The 26,280-nt window shown below is 40.1% G+C and overlaps 5 protein-coding genes across 5 annotated transcripts in view; 1 reads left to right on the plus strand and 4 right to left on the minus strand.

Annotated features, from left to right (window-relative positions):
- The window catches only part of LOC101290739 (probable anion transporter 4, chloroplastic-like), a 3,644-nt gene extending 1,846 nt beyond the window's left edge, over nt 1-1,798 (minus strand). The window contains exons 1-4 of the mRNA XM_004294196.1: nt 1,341-1,798; nt 796-1,022; nt 273-639; nt 12-59 (exon numbers count right to left, since the gene is read on the minus strand). Coding sequence (XP_004294244.1) covers nt 12-59; nt 273-639; nt 796-1,022; nt 1,341-1,772 — 1,074 coding nt within the window. The 5' untranslated portion in view covers nt 1,773-1,798. The remainder of the gene's footprint in view (nt 1-11; nt 60-272; nt 640-795; nt 1,023-1,340) is intronic.
- A 355-nt stretch (nt 1,799-2,153) lies between these two features.
- Nucleotides 2,154-8,705, minus strand: LOC101301760 (acyl-coenzyme A thioesterase 13-like). Its single transcript, XM_004294233.1, has 3 exons — nt 8,514-8,705; nt 2,812-2,952; nt 2,154-2,404 (listed from the first exon to the last, which is right to left on the minus strand). Exons 1-3 carry the CDS (start codon nt 8,703-8,705, stop codon nt 2,258-2,260), a joined length of 480 nt encoding a protein of 159 aa, XP_004294281.1. The 3' UTR covers nt 2,154-2,257.
- Nucleotides 8,706-9,293: 588 nt separating this feature from the next.
- Nucleotides 9,294-10,669, minus strand: LOC101300889 (acyl-coenzyme A thioesterase 13-like). Its single transcript, XM_004294230.1, has 3 exons — nt 10,469-10,669; nt 10,134-10,274; nt 9,294-9,925 (listed from the first exon to the last, which is right to left on the minus strand). Exons 1-3 carry the CDS (start codon nt 10,661-10,663, stop codon nt 9,779-9,781), a joined length of 483 nt encoding a protein of 160 aa, XP_004294278.1. The 5' UTR covers nt 10,664-10,669; the 3' UTR covers nt 9,294-9,778.
- A 10,531-nt stretch (nt 10,670-21,200) lies between these two features.
- On the plus strand, nt 21,201-23,332 carry LOC101295212 (eukaryotic translation initiation factor 3 subunit D-like). The gene has a single exon (XM_004295686.1). The coding sequence runs from the start codon at nt 21,201-21,203 to the stop codon at nt 22,878-22,880; it is 1,680 nt and encodes a 559-aa protein (XP_004295734.1). The 3' UTR covers nt 22,881-23,332.
- A 2,031-nt stretch (nt 23,333-25,363) lies between these two features.
- Nucleotides 25,364-26,280, minus strand: part of LOC101295502 (acyl-coenzyme A thioesterase 13-like) — a 6,312-nt gene continuing 5,395 nt past the window's right edge. The window contains exons 3-4 of the mRNA XM_004295687.1: nt 25,790-25,843; nt 25,364-25,510 (exon numbers count right to left, since the gene is read on the minus strand). Coding sequence (XP_004295735.1) covers nt 25,364-25,510; nt 25,790-25,843 — 201 coding nt within the window. The remainder of the gene's footprint in view (nt 25,511-25,789; nt 25,844-26,280) is intronic.

Raw genomic sequence — 26,280 nt, forward strand, 5'->3', positions numbered from 1 at the left:
TTGAGCCTCACAGAGTTGAAGTAGATGGGCAATCCAAGGGAAAGAAAAACAAAAAAACCCTAGCAACATGTGAAAAATGAAGATGAAAATTAGTGACCCTGTTGGCGGACAAATACTGCTCATTCAAGGCTCTAGACAAACACGAATAGACACAACAAACATATAGATCCTTTTTTTCCTGACAACATGATAATTTATTCAACATATGCTAAGGACATTAGCAATATGATGCTCAGAGTAGAATATCCTGGCATGAGGTATGTATGCATTACCCAGCTATGCATGGCATTTGCAACTATTATGGCCCAGGTTGGCAGTTTAGAAAGCAAGCGTCTGAAAGGAGGGATCACTTTGGTTGTCTTAGGTTTACTTTCCCCCAGAAAGGATTTCTGCCTCCCGCTCTGTATGTAATCCAGTTCATATTTTGATATCTGAGGACTGCGGTCAGGAGTACTTGATGTTGCAGATAACCATACCAAAACCCAAAGAAATCCAGATAAACCAAAAATCACAAATGGTCCAAATACACCACCTTGTGACATGAGAATCGGAGATAGCATCAGCCCTACTGAACTTCCAAGCTGAAACCCAGCCATTGCAATTCCAACAGCCCTGGACCGTTCTGTCTTAGGAAACCATCTGAAAAAGAAAATGAAAGAGAAAAAAAAAAAAATGTTTATACCGTCACTTTAGGTTTAGCTTTACCAACTACTAGCTGAAAATAAACTATTCAAAAGCACATATTGACTTAATGTATTTAGTAACTGAAAAACAAAAGTTGTAGACCATATTTACCTTGCTACCATGTTGTTCATGCAAGGAAGAGCAACGCCTTCCGCAATGCCAAGGAGAGCTCTCATTGCGAGGAGAAGCCATAGAGAAGTTTCAGCTGCCCACGGTGTAAGGAAGGTAGCCATAGACCACAAAGCCACTCCCCAGGCCATGACTACCTTACCACCATAGTAGTCCACAAGTGTCCCTCCAGCTATCGGAGACACAAGGTAACCCCAAAGGAAAGATGACTGCCATAAGTGAATTTTCCAATGAGTCGTAAGTTTCAATATTGACAAGTTCTTCGATTACTGATCAAGCATTCATCAATAAACTACTTCAGCTCAAAAAATGACAACACAACATATAGAAATCTTCACAAGAAAATTGCTCACTTAATTCACTCTAAATACAATGAGCAAGTTTTTGTTACTGATTAATCACTTAAATACCTCATTTTCATTTTCAATTCTATGAAAATTTCTTCAAACTTCTCTAAACCCACTACAAAGTTCCAACTCGTTTAAGTTCATAATTTCAAATAGAAGAGAAATGAGTGAGCAAACCACCTGAACAATTCCGGCGAACGATCGGCTCCAACCGTTAGAGAGCGACAACGGCACAATCGCCACCGACATCACAACCCGGTCAGCATTGCACAGAGCCAGAGCCAGAGCAAGCATCGCCACCACTTTGACTCTCTCCGACGTAATAAACTCACCGAAGCTCGGCGCCTGAGCTTCACTCCCGTCCGAGAACGAGCCGAACTGAGCGTCCCTGGACGAAACCCTAACTCGTCTCGATTGAACGCCGCGGAGCTCAGCCGAGTCATGCCGGAGTCGAGTTCTCAGCGGCGAGTTGGCCGGCGAAATGTTGAGGAAACCGATGAGACGGCTCGGAGAGTTGAAACGAGGAAATAGCTGCCGAAACTGCGATTCCTGTAAGGGAATATTCCGGCGGGGAGGAAGAGAGAGATAAGAGGTGCGGATTGTGGAGTTCATGGTGGCAGAGAGAAAAGTCACAGTGAGTCGTCACCAGACTCACGCACCCACTGAAAGTGACGACGAAATCGGGTGCGGGTGCAATTACCGGGACTACCCTCTGAGTGTATGAACGTGTGAGGAAGCTCGAGGGTTGAAGTGGAATTCAGTAATGATTATTCAATTTTGAATTTTTGATAACCAGGTACTTATAATAATGTTAAATTAATTTTCTAACAAATTTTAAGAATTTGTAATGAATTGACTCACAACACGAAGGACGGTTTGTAGCATTTGAGTTGTTTATTGTAAAAGGCTCTTAGATGGAACGAACACACCGTGGGAAAAATTTAGCTCCATAATCTTTTGTTCAATTAGCTCCAATTGCCAAGAAGTTACACATGTATACAATCCAATAACTAATTACAAGAGTCTAATCTAAAAGGGGAATGCCCCCCAAGAGCTTAGACTTCAGTTATATGTGTCTCTGTATGAATAGGAAGGACTCAGAGTTTGGGAACAAAACTAGAACGAAACAATGAATGTCGACCTTCAGCAATAATCTCCCCAGTTGCTTTGTTTCTCATGAGCACCATTGTTCCTAAATAACGTCCTCTTTGTCCCAACCGCTTTGAGGTGATCTCTAGTTCATCCTGCAATACGACACCAACAGATATTAACTGTTATAGGATTCTTCGGAAAGTCCAATAACATTTGAATGATAAATAGATCATTATGATGATAAAAAAAAAAAGATCATTATGATCAAATCAAAATACAGAGTTGCAGACCATACACTAATTACCAACACATGAGGCTACTACCACCAGTACAAGATAACAGCCATAGTACAAAACAAAGTTCTGAGATCAGGAGATATCAATATGCTAATTCCCAAGTGCATTTCTAACTGAACGTAATTTCGGTAACATATCTAGGAAAGGTTGTTATATAAGGTTTCTAAGCATATAAATGTATGACAATGACCAACTGTTAGGCTGCAAATGGACCACACAGAAGTTCAAACAGAAACGAGGATATGAAGAGGAAAGCTTCTTACATTGATCTTTGCCTTTGAAATATACGAGATGGTCATGTCTACTGAAACATTCATAGTTTGACCCAGAGAATAGACTGAAGAATTACCAACTACATCAACAAGGTTTGCAATTGCACCACTGGCAAAATTTCCATCTCTGTCCTGCAATAAAACTCATTACTCTGAGTGGAGCCTTGAAGAGTTCTAATAGAGTACGTCGCCACAGTTCCATCAGTCATTCAGTTAAACCAATATGAAATACAACGCTTAGACACATACATTATCACATAATGTATTGAGATATAGTACTATTATGGTGGTACTTGCCACCATACCTAGTTGTTAGGTTGTGTGATGATCACAACCATACCTAGTTGATTAAAGTCAGTGATGTAATTAGGGAATAGTCTTTTAGGAAAAGCATGGTATTAGGTATAGAAGTATGGCAGCTTAACTGTTATTGTGCAGAAAGTAACTTCTGCCTCTCCCTATATATTGGTTAGTCTTGTACATTGATATTCATAATACAAGAAACACTTTGAAACCATTTCTTTATGGTATCAGAGCAGGACCATCTTTCGGCCTGACTCTTTGTTTAGTTTGTGAAATGGCTGAGATTGAAATCAGCTCCGCCTCAACTTCTGCTGCTTCACAAATCTCTTAAGCTGATTCAAACCCAAATCAGCGTCTTTGTTCAGTTTTACTCAATGAGTTAAACTATATTCCTTGGTCAAGAGCCATCACTCTTGCTCTTGGTGGTAAAACCAAGCTTGGCTTCATCAATGGAAGCATTCAAATTCCAACCCCTCTATCATCTGAGTATGAAACATGGCTCAGTAAAGATCAGCTTGTCATGTCTTGGATTCCCAACTCTATGGAGCCTTCTATTTCTGCTATTTTTAGCTATTCTGAGTCCTCGTTGCATCTCTGGAAATCTGTGAAAGAGATGTATGGGAATCAAAACAACTGTGCTAGAGTTTTTCAGCTTCAAAGAGACATAACCAGTCTCAAGCAAGGAGCAACCTCTTTTGTTCATCATCTTGGCAGCATGAAGGGCATGTGGAATGAGATAGATCTATACAGACCTCACACTGTTGATCCAACCATCCTTCTAAAGAGAGCTGAGGAAGATAAAAGTCTTCCAACTTCTAGCTAGCTTAGGCCCTGAGTATGAAGACCTTCGAAGCCACATCCTCATGAGTGCTGAACTGCCAACTTTATCCAGCATATATGCTACCATTCAGCGTGAAGAAATCAGGAGGAAAGTCATGAATGAAGAGCCTAAGGTAACTGTTTCTGAAGCTAGAGCCTTTGTACCTGAGAAGAGACCTTACAGAGGTAAACGCCCTGATCTTCACTGCACATATTGTGATTTTCCCGGACATCTAAGAGAGAGATGTTGGATCTTACACCCTGAACTCAAACCCAAGTTTAACAAGCCAGCTAGGGATACTGGAGTTTTTCCAAAGTTTCAAGGGCACAAGGCAAACCATGTTGCCACTGAGGGACTGTTGAACTTCACTACAAATCCAGCTGCATTAATAAATGAATTTCTCCAACTGAAGCAAGGAAATGAACATGAAGATGCTAGTGAAGATTCAACAGCATTGCTTGGGAAATTTGCTGGTTTTCTAGCTAAAGCAGATGGAGTAAATCAGGATGACATACCAGGTATCTTAAAAGCCTTCTCTACAGCTTTACATGCAAGCATCATGAATGATTTTTGGATAATAGATTCTGGTGCCACTGATCATATGACAAACCAAAACTCTAAGCTTCAAAACTTTGAAAAACTATCAACTCCTTCACATGTTTCTGTTGCTAATGGCAGAGGTGTACCTGTTTTAGGAAAAGGGAAAGTAAACATTCTTTCAGAAACCATAAAATCCACAGCTTTGTATGTACCATCTTTTCCTTTCAAACTAATGTCAGTTGGGAGGATTACTAATTCTCTCAAATGCCTTGCCATTTTTTATCCTGACAAGGTTGTTTTCCAGGACCTAGCCACCAAGGAGCAGATTGGTGAAGGGTTTTATCTTAATGGTCTGTACTACCTCTCAAAGGATTTTAGAGTTCCAGAAGTCACCCAAGCTCATCTTAGTCTAGCTCAAGAGCATCAGCTATGGCATCAACGTCTAGCACATCCTTCAGACCATGTTTTATCTTCTGTTTTTCCAAATCTGTGTAAAGAATCTCTTCAATGTGAAATTTGTCATTTAGCTAAGTCTACTAGACTCCCTTTTGGCTCATCTGTATCTCGAGCTAGCAAGCCTTTTGACATTGTACACTCTGATATCTGGGGACCAGCTCCTCTAGATTCATTTGATGGTTATAAGTACTTTGTTACTTTTATTGATGATTTCTCTCGAGTCACTTGGTTATATCTTGTAAAGCTTAAGAGTGATCTTGTGTCTATTTTCAAAGATTTTTATAATCCGGTCACAAACATGTTTTCTGCTAAACTTCAAATTCTCAGATCAGATAATGGTGCCGAATATATGTCCAAAATCATGTCACAATTCCTAAGCTCAAATGGAATCCTACACTAAACAAGTTGTGTGGGAACACCACAACAAAACGGAGTTGCTGAAAGGAAAAATAGAGATTTACTTGAGAAAACAAGATCAATAATGCTTCACATGAATGTTCCAAAGAGATTCTGGTCTCAAGGGGTGCTTACAGCCACATATCTCATCAACAGATTACCGAGTAGAGTCCTTAATTTCAAATCTCCTTATGAAGTATTGAAAGGAAGAAAACTTGATATTTCACACCTCAAAGTTTTTGGTTGTGTGTGTTTTGTGCATGTGCAATCTATTCACAGGGATAAGTTAGATCCTAAGGCTACAAAGTGCATTTTCTTGGGATATTCATCTACACAGAAAGGATACAAGTGTTTCAACACAATCTCCAAGAAGTTATTTGTTTCTAGAGATGTTAGATTTGCTGAAAACATTCCATTTTTCAGTCCACCTGATTCCTCTCGTCAGGGGGAGTTCTTCCTGGATTTCCTTTCTCTCCCTATTTGTGGAACCAATATTGAACCTCAGTTGGAACTACAAAGAGGAGATCCTGTTATACAACAGGTGGATCTTGATATTGCTGCTCAAAATGAACCAGAAGCTCAAGATGAAGCTGAAACTCCATCACCTTCCACACAGGATGGTTCTGATCCTCAAATGGATGTTGTTAATGATGAAGGAGAAGTTATACATAAACCTGAACCAGATCAACCTGATGAAAGAAGATATCCTACTCGGACGAGGAAACCTCCTCTCAAGCTACAAGATTACAGAGTATATTCTTCTAAGTATCCTTTAGAAAACTTTGTATCATACAGAAAGGTTTCTAAATCTCATGCTGCTTTACTCTCTACTATTTCTGGTTCTCATGAACCTAGAAATTTTCAAGAAGCAAAACAACATAGTGTTTGGACTACAGCTATGAGAGAAGAACTGAGAGCCTTGGATGAAAATCAAACATGGAGTGTTGTTAAGCTACCAGAAGGCAAGAGGGTGGTAGGCAGCAAATGGATTTTCAAAACAAAGTTCAAGTCAAATGGCCAAATTGAAAGACATAAAGCTCGTCTGGTAGCTCGAGGGTTCACTCAAACTTTTGGTGTTGACTATAAGGAGACTTTTGCTCCGGTTGCCAAAATGAACACTGTTCGTGTCCTCCTTTCTGTTGCAGTTAACAAAGCATGGCCCTTGTACCAAATGGATGTGAAAAATGCATTCCTTCATGGTGATCTTGAAGAAGAGGTCTATATGCAACTTCCTCCTGGTCATCCTCAAGAAGGTGACTCCAGTTTGGTGTGTAGGCTTCACAAATCCTTATATGGATTAAAACAATCTCCTAGAGCATGGTACTCTAAGCTCAGTTCTGTTTTGGAAGCAAATGGGTTCAAAAGAAGCAGTGCAGATTCATCTATGTTTGTTCGAAGTGGTAGCTGTGGCAGATTGGTGGTACTTGTCTATGTTGATGATCTTATTATTACAGGAGATAATGAAGATGAGATCAACACTCTTAAGCAATCCTTACATCATAAGTTTGCGATTAAGGATTTGGGAGTGTTGAAATACTTTCTTGGCATTGAAATGGCCACATCTTACAAAGGGTTGTTCCTCAATCAAAGAAAGTATTTAGTAGATCTTCTGGAAGAAGCTCAGATAGTGGACAGCAAGCCTTGTGTCACACCTCTTGACAGCAAATTGAGGCTGGAAGTCGAAGGTGATAAACTTAGAAACATTGGTGAGTATCAAAGACTTGTTGGGAAGTTGATCTATCTCACCATTACTAGACCAGACATTTCATTTGCAGTAAGTTTAGTGAGTCAATTTATGCATGCACCTACTGAGGAACATTTGCAAATTGTGAAAAGGATCCTCGTATATCTCAAGGGTTCAATTGGAAGAGGAATATTGATGAAGAAGAATCAACATACTCAGATCATGGGTTTTTCTGATGCAGACTGGGCTGGAAATGCTTGTGATCGAAAGTCTACAACAGGTTATTGCACTTTTGTTGGTGGTAATCTAGTTTCATGGAAGAGCAAGAAACAAAGTGTCATTGCTCGATCTAGTGCAGAAGCCGAGTATAGAGCCATGGCATCTACTGCTTGTGAGTTTATTTGGTTGAAATATCTCCTATTTGATCTAGGAATTCAACATGATCAACCTATTTCTATGTTTTGTGACAGTCAAGCAGCTATGCATATTGCTGCAAATCCAGTTTTTCATGAGCGCACCAAGCATATTGAAGTTGACTGCCATTATGTGCGCTCTCAGGTTCAAAACAAAGTGATCAACACGGTTTTCACTCGCAGCCATGATCAACTTGCAGACATCTTCACAAAGTCTCTTCCCTCTGCTCAGTTTTCTCGTTTGCTCTCCAAGCTTGGCTCCATCAATCTTCTGGATCCAGCTTGAGGGGGAGTATTGAGATATAGTACTATTATGGTGGTACTTGCCACCATACCTAGTTGTTAGGTTGTGTGGTGATCACAACCATACCTAGTTGATTAAAGTCAGTGATGTAATTAGGGAATAGTCTTTTAGGAAAAGCATGGTATTTGGTATAGAAGTATGGCAGCTTAACTGTTATTGTGCAGAAAGTAACTTCTGCCTCTCCCTATATATTGGTTAGTCTTGTACATTGATATTCATAATACAAGAAACACTTTGAAACCATTTCTTTATAATGACATCCAGAGCTTGGCTTCTTATCATCCTCAAAAAAAAATAAAAAGCTTGGCTTGTTATGAATAAGCTGTGGCTCATCATTGTATATTCTTGATTACGGAAACTTGTTTTTTTTTTTTTTTTTCTTTTTCCACACTCTATACGTTCTTCTCTAGTACATTATATATTTTTCTTGGTTAAATTTACAATAAAGAAAATGAAAGAATGACCTAAAAATTCAGATAATGTGAATTCATTCTTCCTCCTTTTCTATTAAATAAAAAGAATTTCTGTACTTTGGAAGATGTTCATACTCAAAACTTAACTCATCAACATATTCTAGTTATAAATTGACCTAAATTTGAAGTAAAAGAACCAGTTGTTCCCTTTTTGAGCATCAGCGTTTTCTTCAATTTGGGGATGAAGTTTTCTTGTTCAAGTTAAAGAACAACTCTTATATAAAACCAAGAAATTTAAATTGACCAAAAAGAATATCAAGAAACTTGTGAAGCTAGTGAGAGACAGAGAGATGTAGAGACTCACGGTGAGGCGGGGAGGGACCTTGAAAGTGCAGACGACGAGTCCGGGTTCGACTCGGTCGACTCGGATGCCTCTAAGAGCGAAATCCTCGTAGAAGCAAGACTCGTCCCCGACTCGTTTAGCTGCAATGTCGAGTTGCGACACGGCCTCCGAGTCTTGGTCTGTTAGACCCAAGTGCTCCTTCGCCTTCTGCATATTGGGATCCGTCTCTGATCGACTCGATCACTCCGACATGAATAGTGAAGATTGGAAAATGTAAACGGGCATGCTGCCTACAACCAACTGTGTACATCAATTTATGAATTGACAAATGAGCAACTGTGGGCCTGTTGGGCCCAATTCTTGTAGCCTCCATCATTTGAGGAAGCATCCAAATAATTTTAAACACCGGTACGGCAAACTACCGGCCATATGGTACGCCCGACCAAACATTTTTTTTCTATTTTAAACTGTGTTCTAAAACTACCCATGTTTAAATCTAGTGAGAGATCTAGGTGAACATAATCCTCATCCCTATACGGATTGTGATCAGTGTGAAAATTTCATGTATGTTCTTAATCGGCTAGCCAACACAAACACAAATTTTGTAACATTATGGTATCTAATAATAACTAGATCTTCTCAGCATTTCTTCATTTGGATCCAAAATAACCTCTGCTACTTGATACCTAGTTCTGAATCCAACCAACAGTGAAGACTTTGAAATTGAAAAGACAGAAATAGCCCAATGAAGATTTTGGGGAAATTAAGAGGTAGGCTAGTTACTAGCCCGTAAGAAAGATGGGAAAAGAATATAAAGCCAGGCTACTGATGAACTTCATTGTTAAGAATCCAAATCTAGCTCAGTACAAACAAATAATCACAAAAGAGGAACCGAAGAAAGGAACTGCATTGGGGTTCAATGTCAACTCAGAGTATGCAAATGTTTACTGAAGAAAGCCTGGTTTGTGTTAACCTTCAGCAATGACCTCCACGGCTCCACAGTTGCTATGTTTCTCATGAGCATTATTTTCTACAATACCGTCCTAGTTGTCTCAACAACTTTGGGTGCAAGGTTTTGGTCCTTATGAAAAATATGTTGCTCTTTTCGCAGTCCTTGCTCCGTAATGACAAATCAAGGTCGGATGCTTGATGCTGATCATGTAACACGCAGATGATAGTTAATTACACACGTCTAACCTAATGGGATTCAACTTATTCTCACCCAAGAGCTTCCATCATATAGAGTTCCTTTATATAAGTGTCTCGATGGAAATGACTAGGGAGACTCAGAGCTTGGGAACAACTTTTGAAAGAAACATTGAATGCCGACCTTCCGCAATGATCTCCCCAGTTGCTTTGTTTTTCAGGCACACAAGTATTGCAGAATAACGTCCTCTTTGTCCTAACCACCTTGAGGTGATCTCTAACTCATCCTGCAGTTTCACATCAACAAATATTAGCTGCCATATGCTTCTTTGCAAATGTGTCACCACTGGCCCGATTGGGAGATCATAAGCATATCATATCCGAAACTATCAAATCCAAATGCAGACCATATACCAAACACCAAATGACAACTAACAGAAACAAATGCTGCGACAGGAGTGCATAATACTTGAGACAAAAGCTTCGGTTGCTTACATTGACCTTTGCAGTTGACACATAGGAGATGGAAATGTCTACTGAAACATTAGCAGGTTGGCCCACGACGTAAATTGGGGAGTGAGCTACTATATCAACAATGTTCGCAATTGCACCATTGGCCAAATTTCCAGCTCTGTCCTGCAATCAACTTTCCCACATGAAAACTCAGCTCTTTACCAAAATTAAAGAAATAAAAGCTAAACCCTTTCACACTATCATACAAAGAATTTAAAGAAAAACAAAGCTTCCAAGCTTCATGAAATATCAAAAGTCCAAAACCCAACTCAAAAGCTTGAGATTTTGAGAGTGAGAGCGAGAGTGAGACTACTCACGGTGAGGCGGGGAGGGACCTTGAAAGTAGAGACGACGAGTCCGGGTTCGACTCGGTCAACTCGGATGCCAGTAACAGCGACATAATCATAGATGTTGAACACGTCTTCGTGTCGCGACAGGGTATCCGACTCTTGCTGGGTCGTCGGCAGCTGCTGCAGAGACTCCTTGACCTGCGTCTCTATATTCTCATCCATTTCTCCTCGTCCAGACTTTCACTGTCACTAGTCAAGTTTGTAGTAAAGCAGGACGGAATCTGGGTCTTATGGGCCAAATTGTTGAGGCGTTGGGCCTGATTGGACCTTCTTTTATTTCTTTTATTCTTCTCAAAGACCGATTATTTTTAAAAGAAAGTTAAAACTTATATAAAAAATAAAATAAAAATCAACTTTACAACTGTAGAATATTTGTAAATAATTACTTTTCTTGTATGTGTAGGTTAAATATTTTATATAAATATAGGAGATATTTTTTCTATTAACACTACAATTGTATCTCTATATAAACCTCCAATATGGAGAAGAATACATATTGAATCTATCATTCCAAATCATATTGAATCTTTATTTTCTACTTAGCATCAGAGTTTTCCAGGTTTGATCTTTTGAATTTACACTCAAAACACCACAAATCGTTGCGTACCAAAAACCCCACAAATCACACACAAATTCCCAAATCCCAAAACCAAACCTGAATCCCAAATCACACCACAAAAAAATCGTTGCATACATTAAAATCATAATTCCCGAATCCTTGAATCCTTGAATCTCAAAAACCAAACCTCCAAAAATGTCACACCAAATCAACTACCATACCATCGCACCATGCCGGTCTCCATGCAAACCAAATTCATATGCGAACTCAAAATGTCTGCTATGTGGAGTATTAGGTCATAGCAAATAACGTTGCTTTGAAACAATTGGGTACCCAGATTGGTGGGATTTCACCCTGAAACCCCGGAAGAACCAAGCAAAAGTTGTCATAACCACTACAGAGAAAGACCAACCATCCAATGTCTCCAATGTCACACAGTCAGATATGAGTGGTAAAGTATCTATGAATAGGTCCTAAATTATTGATACAGGAGCATCAAATCACATGTGTAATGATCCTAGCCTCTTGAAAACATTAAAACCCTCCTCTCAAAATATTGCTTCTACCGCTGATGGTACTCCAACTCCTGTTACCGGAGAAGGTTCTATTGTCCTATCAAACACATTAACCCTTGATTCTGTATTAGTCGTCCCTTCATTGTCATACAATCTTCTCTTAGTTGGCCAAATCAATTATCATGTATTGTCACCTTTTATCCGTCTTTCTATGTATTTCAAGACATTCTAACACGGCGGATTTTGGGTTATGGAGTGAGAAAAAGGAAATTGTACTACCTAGATCTGACAGAGACAAGAGAGAAACATATGTAGTTTTTGGGTCAAGCTAATTAGGTCAATAGAGTTGAGAGTGCTACGAAAGATGTGTGGCTTTGGCACCGCAGGTTGGGTCATCTAAACTTCGGTTATCTTAAAAGGCTGCAACCGCAATTATTTTCGGGTGTCAACTATTCAGATTTTCATTGCGACATATGTGAACTAGCCAAGAGCCACCGTATTTCATATTCACCAAGCCTAAATAAAAGTCTTGTTCCATTTATGAAGATTCACTCTGACGTGTGGGGTCCTGCAGAAATTCTTTCTCTCTCTGGCGTCCAGTATTTCGTGACGTTTATTGATGATTGTACCCGTATGACTTGGGTGTCTCTATTGAAGAATAAGAGCGATGTTTATTCTAGATTCAAAGAATTTCACAAGATGGTGTCCACACAGTATCAACAAGTTGTTCGAGTTTTCCAATCTGACAATGGCGGAGAATATATTAATGGTCTTATGCAAGAGTTTATGAAGTTACATGGAATTCGCCATCAGACTTCAAATACTTATACTCCTCAGCAAAATGGATTGGTAGAGAGGAAAAATCGGCAGTTGCTTGAAGTTGTCCGTGCCTTTTTGTTTGGCATGAATGTACCTGTAGAATATTGGGGACAAGCTATGACATCTGCTGCCTACCTTATTAATCGTACCCCTTCTCGGGTTATTGAATGTCAAAACCCTCTACAACAGCTTCAGAAACTACTCTCGATTCCTTCATTGCCTAACTTGGAGCCTCGTGTATTTGGATGTACAGTGTATGTTCATATTCTAAAACAACAATGGAGTAAGCTTGATCCCCGTGCAAGGAAGTGTATCTTTGTGGGTTATGCAGATTTTCAAAAAGGATATAGATGTTATGATCCTCTTACAGACACCATGCATGTATCCCTTGATGTTTCTTTTCGTGAATCTGAGCCTTACTACTCAGGGGGAGTATCCGAGTCTTACCTTAAGGGGAGAGTAGTCGTAAAGAGAATTCTCAAAATTTATTTGAATTTGAAAAGTTTGAAGAATTAGAGGTCTTGGAATCAAGATTTGGAGTCGGAATAATTGAAGATGGTGTAGAAATCATTAAACGAGGTGCAACAACAAAAGAGACAGAAGTGGACCCAAGCCATGACATCGTGGACCCAAGCACTGTCGAGCCGCCAAGCTGCGCTGACGCAAGAGCACAGCCGCTGCGCTTCACTGACGCAGGAACACAAAGGAGCGAGCCGAACTACGAGACGGCTGGAGCTGGAGCCGAGCCACGACCTTGGCTTGAGTCACGTGTCAGTTCAGAGGCAGATGCAGCTACACAAAGCGTGCCACGTGTCTCTCAAGAAGTCGTTGACCCAGCTGACCGAGCAGATGATGACACAGACGATGTTGCGGCTGAAGGGACATCTTTTATGCGTCAAGGACCACACGACAAATCAGATAATATCTCTCTTTACACCATCAACTTAAGAATCTGCTGCAAATGTCCCTCTTCAAGTATCTTTAAATTCAAACCAATTATATGAGGTAGATAATTTTGTAACTAAGAAATCACAGAGGGTCACCAAGGAGACAATGTTGCGGCTGAAGGGACATCTTTTATGCGTCAAGGACCACACAACAAATCAGATAATTTCTCTCTCTCTACACCATCAACCTAAGAATCTGCTGCAAATGTCCCTCAAGTACCTTTAAATTCAAACCAATTATATGAGGTAGATAATTTTGTAACTAGGAAATCACAGAAGGTCACCAAGGGTATTCCAAAGAAACAATATGAACCAGACATCAAAGCCAAAGCTAAATATCCTATAGCTAATTACATGTTTAACCATAGGTTGGCTGGGTCACATGCTCTTGTCATTAATCAATTATCCAGTGTTTCTTTTCCTAGTACTGTACAGGATGCAATGACGGATCCCAAGTGGACTCAGGTGATGAACGAAGAATTAGAGGCATTACAGAAAAACTCGACTTGGGATATTGTGCCTAAACCAGCTGGGAAGAAGAGAGTTGGATGTCGTTGGGTATTCACCGTAAAATTAAAAGCAGATGGGAGCATTGATAGGTATAAAGCACGGTTGGTTGCCAATGGATACACCCAACGATATGACATTGATTATGAAGAAACATTTGCGCCTGTAGCAAAGATCAACACTGTTAAATCTTGATTTCACTTGCAGCAACTAAAGATTAGCCTCTACGACAGTTTGATATGAAGAATGTTTTCCTCAATGGAAACTTGGAAGAAGAGGTGTATATGGACATGCCCCCAAGAGTCAAATGTAGACCTTGCGATGTCGAAAAGGTTTGTAAGTTGAAGAAGTCTCTGTATGGTTTGAAGCAGTCTCCTAGAGCTTGGTTTGGAAGATTCTCCAAATCAATGAAGAAATTTGGTTATAGACAAAGCAACTCGGATCACACTTTGTTCATCAAGCGTAATCAGGGTAAGATCACCGCTCTGATTGTGTATGTTGATGATATGATTGTTACAGGAGATGACCTAAAGGAGATGGAGGCTCTACAAAAGTATCTTTCAAAAGAGTTTGAGATGAAGTGTCACATCTCGACCCTTAAATTTTTACCTTATTTACTAACTTGATTATAATAAGAATTTTACCGTCTCCGTCAACGAAGTTATAGTTTAATTGGTCCCTAGAGGGGTTTTGGGGGACGATTATTTCGGAAAGTTATTCGTAGGAGAAAAATATGACGACGGTAAAAATGGTAAATTTTAGCTAGTAAAAGGTCATTTTTATTAGGATATTATTTTGGGGTGTAATTTTTTTTAGTGGAGTTGGGTATAATATAAGCTTGGACCGGGTGTGGAGGCCCAAAGCCTTTCTTCTTCTCTCTTTTCTCTTCCCTCTTCCCTGAGCCCTCTCTCGAGCCCTCTCTCCCCGGCGAACTTCCGGTCGTCCGCCTGTCGTCGTCCGGCCACCATTCGCCGCCGCTCCGGTCCCAAAGTGTCGGCCTCCGATCTAGCTATCTCTCAGAACCGGTGACAGCCCCCCTAGCGCCGTCGTGAGAGAGAAGCGACGCTTGGAACCTCCGACTGTCCAAAGGTCTCCTTCGCCGGAACTTCCTCCTCCGGCCACCAATCCGGGCAAGCCTGGTACGGTTTTGTAGGTCTCCAACCCAGTTGTCTTGCCCTAAAAGGACTCACTCTGGTTCGCTTCAGGTAAGGAGACATGTGAGGTGAAAGTTCTAGGGCATTTTTGATGTTTCTGTTCGATTGGCATAGCTAGGCTTGGATTTTGAATTTGTGCTAGTTAGGAAAGTTGTAGAGCATGATGAGAGGATTATTCTGTCAAAATTTTATAGGCATTAGAGGTCGCCGGAATCGGCCTCCGGCCGCCGCTGTTTGGGAGTTTTGTATAGTTTTAAGTGTGGAATATTAAGGGGAGTTTATTGATGTGAATTATGGAACTTTTGGATGAGTTTTGGATAGGTTTGTGAATTTCCAAAGTTTGGTATTTTTTGGCGGTTGAATAATGTAGAATCCGGCCATAGGATTTAAGTCATTTTCTAGGGGAAGTTGTAATTAGGGCGGCCGGTATGTTCGGTGAAGTTTGAGCCATTTTGAGTTAAGAATGGTAAAGTTGGGCAATGATGAGTGTGTGGGAGACTCACGTTTAATTTTGCCCATTTTGTTTAAATATTGGATTTTTAGCTGGGAAATTAATTGTATATTTGGTTCAAGACGAGAGGAGGCCCGAGCAGAATACGCCTCAGAGCGTCATCAGGCTTAGGCCTAATTTGTGAGTGGATCTTTGTTTTAATTGAAAAGCATGCGATGAATTATCTATTGACCATTTATTTATTTTCCAGAGATTTATTTCTTTCTCGGATATTTGGCAATTTTCCTCCTTTGGAGAGATCCCAAAAATGAGATTTTCGGTGGATATGTTTATGGATATTATGAGTATAGTATGTATATAAATGCTAGCTAGCCATACGTGCTTGGTCCGTCATAATGAGGTAAAATGCCATTATGACGTGACGTGAGTGTTAGACACAAGCGTCATAGCCCTATATGAAAACTATTTTCTTTTTTGGTTTATTTAGGTTTTCATATAGGGAGTCCACACGTATATAAATATACCGTCCTCTTCGGTCATAATGAGAAAAAATTCTATTATGGCGCGACGTGAGCGTTAGACGCAAACGTCGTAGCCTTGTATGAATTTCTATTTTTCTAATTTGTTCATAGGATTCATACAAGAAGTCTGACGAGTGTAAATACATACGCCTATATGTTTATATATAGTTTAACCTAAGAGGCTCCATTTTATTTGAGTTGGTGACTAGCCGGAGCTAGTGGTGAAATTGCCAGTTATGAGTTGGGTACTTTTGAGCTGCCGCATGCAGTATATTTTCTTTGGAAATTAAAATGGGAATGCATAAATATTTTTAATAATTTATTGTTGTCCACTCACTCTAACGTTATTAAATGTTTTCCCCTGGGCCTTTCATTTTAAAATGCCCAGTCTGCAGAGTACGGGTTGGTTCTAGTAGGAGGCGAGGCATAGTCACCCGTATTTCCTCCATTTTTCATCCGTAGGTTACCTGTGTAACCTACTTGTGTTTTCTTGCTTTCTCTAGTGTCTAGTAGCTCTGATTTTCCCTTAGGGATAATGTATAATATTATTTCGGTTGTGGGCGAAGGCTTGTTGACATTTTAGAATATTTAACGGAGGTTGTATGTTATCTTTTGGATATTTATGTGTTGATTTGGAAGATGTTTTATTATTCTTAGCGGTGGTTGTATTTGAGGAGCACGTAGGCTCCAGGAGTTAAGGTTGGATTGAAAATATTGGGAGTGTTTGCAGGTTTTTTTTAGGAATGTTGTCCATTTTCAAGGGAGGTTATACCGAATTTTCGGTAATATCTTTCTTGGAGGTGGTCCCCGCACGACTTACTCCGTATTTCAGGGTGAAATTGGGGTGGGTCGTGTCATGAAGGACCTTGGACAGTTAAAGTATTTTATCGGAATTGAAGTTGCAAGGTCAAAGAATGGAATTTCTTTATCCCCGCGAAAGTATGTACTTGACTTGTTAGCTGAAACCGGCATGCTTGACTGCAAGCCTGTTGAGACACCAATTGTGTCACATCCCGACCCTTAAATTTTTACCTTATTTACTAGCTTGGTATTAATAAAAAATTTACCGTCTCTGTCAATGAGTTATGATTTAATTGGTCCCTAGAGGGGTTTTGAGGGACGATTATTTCGGTGGAAATATTCGTAGAAGGAAATTATAACGATGGTAAAAATGGTAAATTTTAGTTAGTAAAAGGTAATTTTTATTAGGGTATTATTTGATTTATTTTGTGGTGTAAATTTTTGGTGTTGGGTCGGGATTAATTGGGTTTGAAGACCGGTTAAAAGGCCAATTCCCTTCCTTCTCCTTTTCTTCTCTTTCTCTTCTCTCTCCTTTTCCCGACTCCCTCTCCCTACCGGATCTTCAGTGCGACCGTCCGCCGTCGTCCGGCCACCGCAAATCGCCGCTCCGGTCCCTTATAGTCGGCTGTCTCCTCCGTTCCATTTCTGGGTAGGTGACCAAACCCCTACCGCTTCCGTGTGGAGGAAATTGCCTTTGGAAGTCCGGCTGCCCTCTCGCCGGAGCTCCCTCCTCCGGCCGCCATAGCTCCCTCCTCCGGCCGCCATAGCCAACGATCTTTGGCTCGTCTTGTAGCTCTCAGCCAGGGTGATAATCCCTCAAAAGGTTTTGGTTCGATTAGTACTTGGTAAGGAGGAATCAATGATTGAAACTCTAGGGCTCAATTTACTGTTTTAAGTCGATTACCATATTTAGGCTTGGAATTTGTGTTTGTGCTAGTTAGGAAAGTCGTAGAAGGGGTTGAGAGGAAGATGCTGTTAAATTTTGGTAGGCATTGGGGTCGCCGGAGTCAGCCGCCGGCTGCTGCTGTTAAGGGGTTTTTCATGGTTTTAAGTGTGTTATATTAAGGGGAGTTTATTGGTATGAAGTTTGGAATTTTTGGAGGAGTTTTGAATAGAATTTGGATTTTTGAAAGATCGGTGAATTTGGCGGTTAATGGGGTGTAATCAGACCGTTGGATTTTCCTTATTATTGTTTTAGAATGTTGAAATAAAGGAAATAAGGCTGTGGTTGGATTTTGGCGTGAATCCGATAAGCTTAACCCTAGAAGGGGTAGTGGGTTAGGCGGAAGAGTTTTGAGTTATATATCTAAGTATTATTTATTCTGAAATTGAAGTGTGGTCCTAAACATGGTTTTTGTGACAGGATTTGAGGGTACCTCACTTGAGTGCCGAATTGGATTTCGTCGGGCTTATGCCTAAAGTTGTGAGTGGACGTTTGTTTTAAATTAAATGCATGTGATGGTCTCATATTTATTGATGGTTGATTTTTATATTATTGATTCTTAATTTTTGGAATAATTTCCTTTTACGATTGATTTCTGCGAAGTATTTTCGGAAGTGCTTATTCATATTTTATTTGTTAACTTCGCTATTTGAAAAGTTACCGAAAATGGGATCTTTCGGTAGAGCCATACTTTTATAACCTCTTTTGTAATTGGCAATTTTCACTATTTTGGAGAGTTACCGAAAATGAGATTTTCGGTGGATATGTATTTGGATGATTATGAGAATAATATGCATATAAAGAAATGCTAGCTAGCTATACGTGCTTTTCCACCATAATGAGGAAAAATTTCATTATGGTGCGACGTGAGCATGAGCCTTAGACGCAATCGTCGTAGCCCTATATAAATATAATAATTTATATAGGGGATATACGCGTATATATATACACCGTCTTTTCCACCATAATGAGGTAAAATGCCATTATGGTGCGACGTGAGCGTTAGACGCAAGCGTCGTAGTCTTGTGTGAATTTCTATTTGTCTTTGTTGTTTCAAGAAAATTCATACAAGGGATATGACGAGTGTAATACATACATATTTTATTTTAGCCTGAGAGGCTCTATTTTTATGAGGTGTTGGGGACTAGCGTGGCTAGTCACGTTTTGGTAATTTCGGAAAATTTTGTTGAGAGCTTTTTGAGCCATCGCATGCAGCATAATTTCTATGGAAATCAATTGGGAAAGCATAAAGATTTTTGTTGCTCATTTTTGTTAAACTTACTTTTGTCCACTCACTCTAACGTTTTCAAATATTTTCCCCAGGGCCATTCGTTTTAAAAATGTCCAGTTTGCAAGTTAGCATAGTTGAGGTCGGACGTACATGGAGAAGAGGCATAGTCAATAGTATAGCTTTCGCTCATTTCTAAATTTCTAGTTCATTTTCTCTTAATTAGAATTGCTCTAAACTGTGATTGTTGGTTGTGGGATTATTCTTATTAAAGTTAGTAAATAATTGGGAGATGTTGTGATTTGGGGAAGCACGAAGGCTCCAGGAGTTTAAGGTTGGTTTTGGTTTATCAGAAGTGTATGCAAGTTTTATTAGGAATGGTTATTCATTTTTAAGGGAGGTTATACCAAATTTTCGGTAAATTTTCCTTGGAGGCGGTCCCCGCAAGATTTACTTCGGGTTTCAGGGTGAAATTCTGGGTGAGTCCTGACAAATTAAGATGAATCACAACTTTGCCATCTATCCAAATCAAGTTCCAACTGATAAACGAAGGTACCAACGTCTGGTAGGGAGACTTATTTATCTTTCTCATACTAGACCTGATATTGCTTATGCTGTGAGTGTGATTAGTCAATTTATGCATTGTCCCAGCGAAGAGCATATGGATGCAGTGTATCGTATTCTGAAGTATCTTAAGATGGCACCTGGAAAAAGCTTGTTGTTTGAAAAGAAGAGTGGTGAATTGGAAGTTGTAGGTACACCGATGCTGATTGGGCTGGTGATAAGACAGACAGACGATCTACATCTGGGTATTTTACATTTGTTGGAGGAAACCTTGTAACTTGGCGTAGTAAGAAGCAGAAGGTTGTTGCCAGGTCAAGTGCTGAAGCAGAATTTCGAGGTATGGCACATGGAGTTTGTGAGATGTTATGGATTCGTAATGTGTTGAAAGAATTGGGTTGTAAACTCAAACAACCTATGAACTTGCATTGTGATAACACATCTGCAATTGAAATTGCTCATAATCCTGTTCAACATGACCAGACCAAGCATGTAGAGGTAGATCGGCATTTTATTAAGGAAAACTTGGACAGGAAAATAATTCGTTTCCCTTTTGTGTATACAGAAGACCAATTAGCAGATGTTCTTACAAAAAGAGTATCAAGGAAAGTGTTTGACGACTCAGTTGGCAAGTTGGACATGATTGATATCTATGCACCAACTTGAGGGGGAGTCTAGAATATTTGTAAATAATTACGAAAGGAGTGTCAAGGAAAGTGTTTGACGACTCAGTTGGCAAATTGGGCATGATTGATATCTATGCACCAACTTGAGGGGGAGTGTAGAATATTTGTAAATAATTACGAAAGAAGTGTCAAGGAAAGTGTTTGACGACTCAGTTGGCAAGTTAGGCATGATTGATATCTATGCACCAACTTGAGGGGGAGTGTAGAATATTTGTAAATAATTACTTTCTTTATATGTGTAGGTTAAATATTTTGTATAGATGTAGGAGATATTTTTCCTATTAACACTACAATTGTATTTCTATATAAACCTCCAATATGGAGAAGAATACATATTGAAGAATTCCAAATCATATTGAATCCTTATTTTCTACTACAACCATGGAGATTTCAGTGGTGGACAACAAGTCCCCATCCCCACACTTCTTCTTATCAACAGACCAGCGATTACAATAAACATGAACCGAGTGAATCTAAATTTATCATACTTCTAACCTCATCCAGAAGCCTCAATACAACTTTACAGCCAACCTCAAGAAGAAACAACCTCACTAAGCACTAAAACCGTCAACATATATATGCAAGAACAACCTCCTTATTACATCGACGACAAGAAAACACTGATGTTAAACCGGATAGTCCTTGGACATGACACCAAACATGACCCAACTAAAACCACCAATAATAACCTACCAACACCTTAAAACCCTCGCCCAAAAGGGAGGGATGACAAAACAACAAAACACCAAAACCAAAAAACAAACGAAAATTTTACCCTAAACAAAACTAATAAAATCAAGAAAAAAAAAAAACCTAACCCAGGCCCAACAAAAGCCCATTGGACCTCAAGAGATGACCTCCAAGACCCGGCCCAAAGTTGATATATTTAAGACTGTATTATACTCTGATAAATCCCAGTCCCAACCCCAAACCCAAACCCAAACGGCTTCGCTCTCTCTCGCTTTTGCACTCGTATCTCTGAAACCCTAAATCGAATCTCATCCGCGATGGTCCAAGGCTTCGATGTCGGCGGCGTCCCCTTCAACCCCGACGGTTGGGGCCCACCGGATTGCACCCTCAACAACGTCCCCTACGCCCCCTTCTCCCGCTCCGAGAAGCTCGGCCGGATCGCCGACTGGACCCGCACCTTCAACAACCCATCCCGCTCCAAAAACCCCTCCGACGCCGTCTTCGACTTCTCCAACGACGAGTCGTTCCTCGGCAACGCCGACGACGACTCCACCTTCCGCCTCGTCGACGGGAAACCCCCGCCGCGCCCGAAATTCGGCCCCAGGTGGAGGTTCCAGCAGCAGAAACAGCTCCCTCACCGCCGCGACGAGGAGGTTGAGGCCAAGAAGCGCGAGGCCGAGAAGGAGAGGGCTCGCCGTGACCGCCACTACAACTCGAACCGATCCAATGTCTACATGCCTCGCCGTGAAGCCGCCGTGTGCAAATCCTCGGTGGATATCCAGCCGGAATGGAACATGCTGGATCAGATCCCCTTCTCCGCCTTCTCGAAGCTCTCCTTCACCGTCCCCGAGCCTGAGGATCTTCTCTTCTGCGGTGCCCTGGAGAGCTATGACCGCACCGTGGATCGAATCACACCAAAGAATGAGCGCAGGCTCGAGCGGTGGTTCAAGAACCGCAACTTCTCCAAGGTCACAATCACAACCTCTGATGATCCAGTCATCCGCCGCCTCGCCAATGAAGACAAGGCCACTGTTTTCGCCACCGATACTATCCTCTCCGCCCTCATGTGCGCACCTAGGTCTGTATACTCTTGGGACATTGTGGTGACTCGAGTTGGAAACAAGTTGTTCTTTGACAAACGTGATGGCTCTCCGCTTGATTTGCCTTCTGTCCATGAGACCTCTCAGGAGCCACTGCCCGAAGCCAAGGACGATATCAACTCTGCTTATTCACTGAGTTTCGAGGCTGCCTACATTAACCAGAATTTCTCTCGGCAGGTTTTGGTTAGAGATGGGAACAAGGTCACCTTGGAGGAGCGTAATCCATTTGCAAATGAAGGGGAGGAAGCTGCCTCTGTTGCTTATCGTTACAGAAGGTGGAGGCTTGACAATGAGGTGTCTCTGGTTGCAAGGTGTGAGGTTCAGAGTGTTATGGAGGTTAACAACCAGAGGTCGTTTTTGACTCTGAATGCGCTCAATGAATTTGATCCTAAATATTCTGGTGTTGATTGGAGGCAGAAATTGGAGACTCAGAGGGGTGCTGTCTTGGCCAATGAGCTTAAGAACAATGCTAACAAGTTGGCTAAATGGACCGCACAAGCTCTATTGGCTGGTGCTGATATGATGAAGCTGGGTTATGTTTCAAGGGTTCATCCTCGTGATCCCTTCAACCATGTGATTTTGGCTGTGAATGGATACAAGCCCAAGGAGTTTTCCTCACAGATTAATCTGAATCAGGCCAGTATGTGGGGAATTGTCAAGTCTATTGTGGACTTGTTTATGAAACTGAAGGAGGGTAAGTATGTACTGGTGAAGGATCCATCTAAGCCACAAGTTAGAATATATGAGGTGCCACAAGATGCTTTTGAAAATGACTATGTGGAAGAACCACTACCAGAGGACGAGCAAGCTCAACCCCCTACTGAAGATGGCATTGGTGCAGAGCCAAATGTTGCTGCTACTGATGTGGAGGATACAGAGGTTGAAGCTCAAACTTAAAAAGGGTAAGTTTTGATACTTGCACATTTGCCGGGAATACTTTGATTGATCAGTGGCATGTAGTACTTCCAAACCATTTGTGCTTGCTATCTTTTATACTGGCCAGATACAATTAGTTTGACATGGGAATGGTTTTTGTTTGTCTGTTGGATTCCGTATGTTTTGTTCTATAAAACTTGACTAATTTTAATTATGCTAAAAAATACTAGTATATGACCATCTTTCTAGCTTCATGGTGGAACAGAGAATTTGTGGTTCTATTAGGAAGTTGGGTTCAGGATGTTCGGTCCGATGCTTGTTACGAGTAATTTGTTAGTAACTCATGTTTGTATTTGATAGTAACTCATGTTTGTATCATCCATGCTTTTATGAGCATACTTGTTTGAGAAGCAAGAAAAAAAGTCTGGAAAACTATGTTGCACCCGACAAGAATGTTCATCAAAGTTTACAAGAATGTTCCCTCTGATTGCATTTGGTAACATCATGATGGAGGTAAATACTTCTTCCGGAGGATCCCAAATAACCGGAAGTAAATCACCTGTATCGGATTCCATGTGCCAAACATGTCTCATAATGAAAAACTGACACGTGGAGTTTCACTAAACAAAGCTTAACAGAACTCTAACTCTGTTAATCTTTTGTTTTTTACTTTCTACTCGAACAATAACAAAAGTATTTCCCACTCTCCACCGATTTTTTCTTCTTCCTTCTCCAACCACGTTCAAATCCCTCTCCATGTTTCTTATCTCTATCTCTTTCAACAACTCCACCGTGTCTTATGCCCAGTTTTCAACCTCGATCACAACCAACACTCACCCACAACTAGGGGTGGGCATAAAAAACCGTAATCCTGAACCCGTCTCGAGCCCGTCTCGAAATTTGCCGAGACGGGACGAGATTTAAATCTCAGAACGTTAGGCCCGTCCCGTCTCGTCCCGTTTATATATAACGGGACAGGACACAAGACGGATAGTTCAAGTCCCGTTTAGGCCTGTCTTGTCCTGACTATTTTAATGATTGATTTTTTATTGATTAAGATGTGATTTGAGCATTTCATTTAAGTGTTTTGATTTTAGCTCTTTGTTTCTTTAAATTACTAGGTTGTCACCAATTTAATAACAGTGATGTTTAATACTTTAATTTGTTAATTTAAATCTCAAAACGTTAGGCTCGTCCTGTCTCGTCCCGTTTATATATAACGGGACAGGACACGGGACGGATAATTCAAGTCCCGTTTAGGCTCGTCTCGTCCCGACTATTTTAATGATTGATTTTTTATTGATTAAGATGTGATTTGAACATTTCATTTAAGTGTTTTGATCTTAGCTCTTTGTTTCTTTAAGTTACTAGGTTGTCACCAATTCAATAACAATGATGTTTAATACTTTAATTTGTTGATTGTTATAGACTCTCTTATTGCACCTTAGTAGTGATGACTGATGACTGATGACAAATTTAGAGAAAGTAAGTAGTATAAACTTGCTTATTACACCGTGTTATACTTATAAATATATTACAAGTATTTGTTAATACATAATAGAGTAAGAGCACTATAAAACTATGGAACTATTTCTTTTGCTTACAAGTTTATTTTCAACTTTTTTTATCCAGGATTGGGCCCGTCCCATCCCAACCGGGATAGGGCCGTGGTGGGATGAAATCTAAAAAACACAAAGCCCGTCTCGTCCCGTCCCGTCCTGATTTTAATGTCTGGGACAGGCCGTGGGATTAGCTATATCCCGTCCCATGCCAAGCCCTACCCACAAGGCCACAATTCAAAACAAATCCCCCAAATATACTCACTTCAATAATACAAACAAAATTTTCCCAATCGATTTCTTTCTCTTTTAGCCCCAAATCTATTATCTGCAAATTCAAACACTTTTCGTTGATCAAATCCCTGCTACAATCCTGATTATTACCAACAGAATTCCACAGCAAACATGAAATTCTAACCACGAAAGCACTCGTCTGAGACAAAGCCTCGATCACTAGTCCGACCCAAGATACGGCTATAAAACGACGAAATAATCAGATCCTCGTTGCAAGTAAATGGGTCGAGAGACCGGTTATAGATTGATGGTTTCTGATCTGATTGTATCTGATCTGTCTAGATTTCTGGATTGAAGAAAGGAAGAAGGAACAACGTAGAGACTAGAGAGTGGGAATGTTTTATTGGCCATCTTCTTTTTTTATTTTTTTCCTTTTTTCATTCAAATAAAAGACTAAAAAAAAAAAAACAATATTAACAGTGTTACAAGTCTGTTTAGTTTTGTTAGGTGGAACTCCACGTGTTGGTTTTCTATTGATGGCACATGTTTGGCACTGGGAAATCCGGTACAGGTGATTTACTTCCCAAATAACCTTTGCGCTATCGATAAATGATTATTCCTTTTCTGGGGTTAAATACTTCTTCCAGTTGGATAGTTTTGCCCTAAATACATACTATCACAAACAAGGTGATCCATATCTTTGAAAAGGACTTAGAGTTTGGGAGTATGCTGTGGACGAAACATTGAATGACGGCCCTCAGCAATAATCTCCCCTGTTGCTTTGTTTCTCAGAAGCACTATCACTCTATAATATGCACCTTTCTGTCCTAACCTTTTTGAGGTGATCTCTAGCTCATCCTGCAATTTCGCATCAATGATATCATGAAATGTCGCAGGTTTGTTTGTAAAACCCCTTAAATAAACGGGAATGACAGAGATATATTGATCTGAATGGGATCGAGCTAAAGAAAACATATTTACATTCGATTCGAAGTTTCAAACCAGATTCAAAGTGCTTATGAGACGCATTGAAGAAAGCTTGTTTGATTGATCATTGACATGTATAATGACTGATCAATTCAGAGGCTGGCAGCTACAAATCACCAACAAAATGTCAAAGAATTGAGAGTTGCTTACATCAAGCTTTGCAGTTGACATATAGAAGATGGACATGTCTACTGAAACATACCACTACTAGAAAAAAAAGCTTTCACACATATTTAACTCTCACATATTATTTATACTCACATAAATCTGTGAGAAATACAAAAGCATACAGAAAACAGTATGAAAAAAACTTTGTTAGTCCCATGTTACCTTATGCAACAACAATAGCTACAGAAAACCGTGTGAAAAAACATTAGGGACAGATTACTGTGTTAATGCAAATGATATTTTTGGTTATTCTCACAGTAATCTGTGTGTAATGTAATTCTCACACATATATGTAACAATGAAATATTAGATGATTAAAATAAATTCTATTTTTTCACTAATACAGATAAAATAGTTACAGTTTTTCGTAACAATAGGTTTTTTCTTACTGATGTTCGTGTGAAATATGGAATACACAATTATCCGTGTGAAATGTAGACACTGATATCCATGTGAAATCACAAATAATTACA

Source organism: Fragaria vesca, linkage group LG3 (genome assembly GCF_000184155.1).
Source record: "Fragaria vesca subsp. vesca linkage group LG3, FraVesHawaii_1.0, whole genome shotgun sequence".
In the NCBI taxonomy this organism is placed as follows: Eukaryota; Viridiplantae; Streptophyta; class Magnoliopsida; order Rosales; family Rosaceae; genus Fragaria; species Fragaria vesca.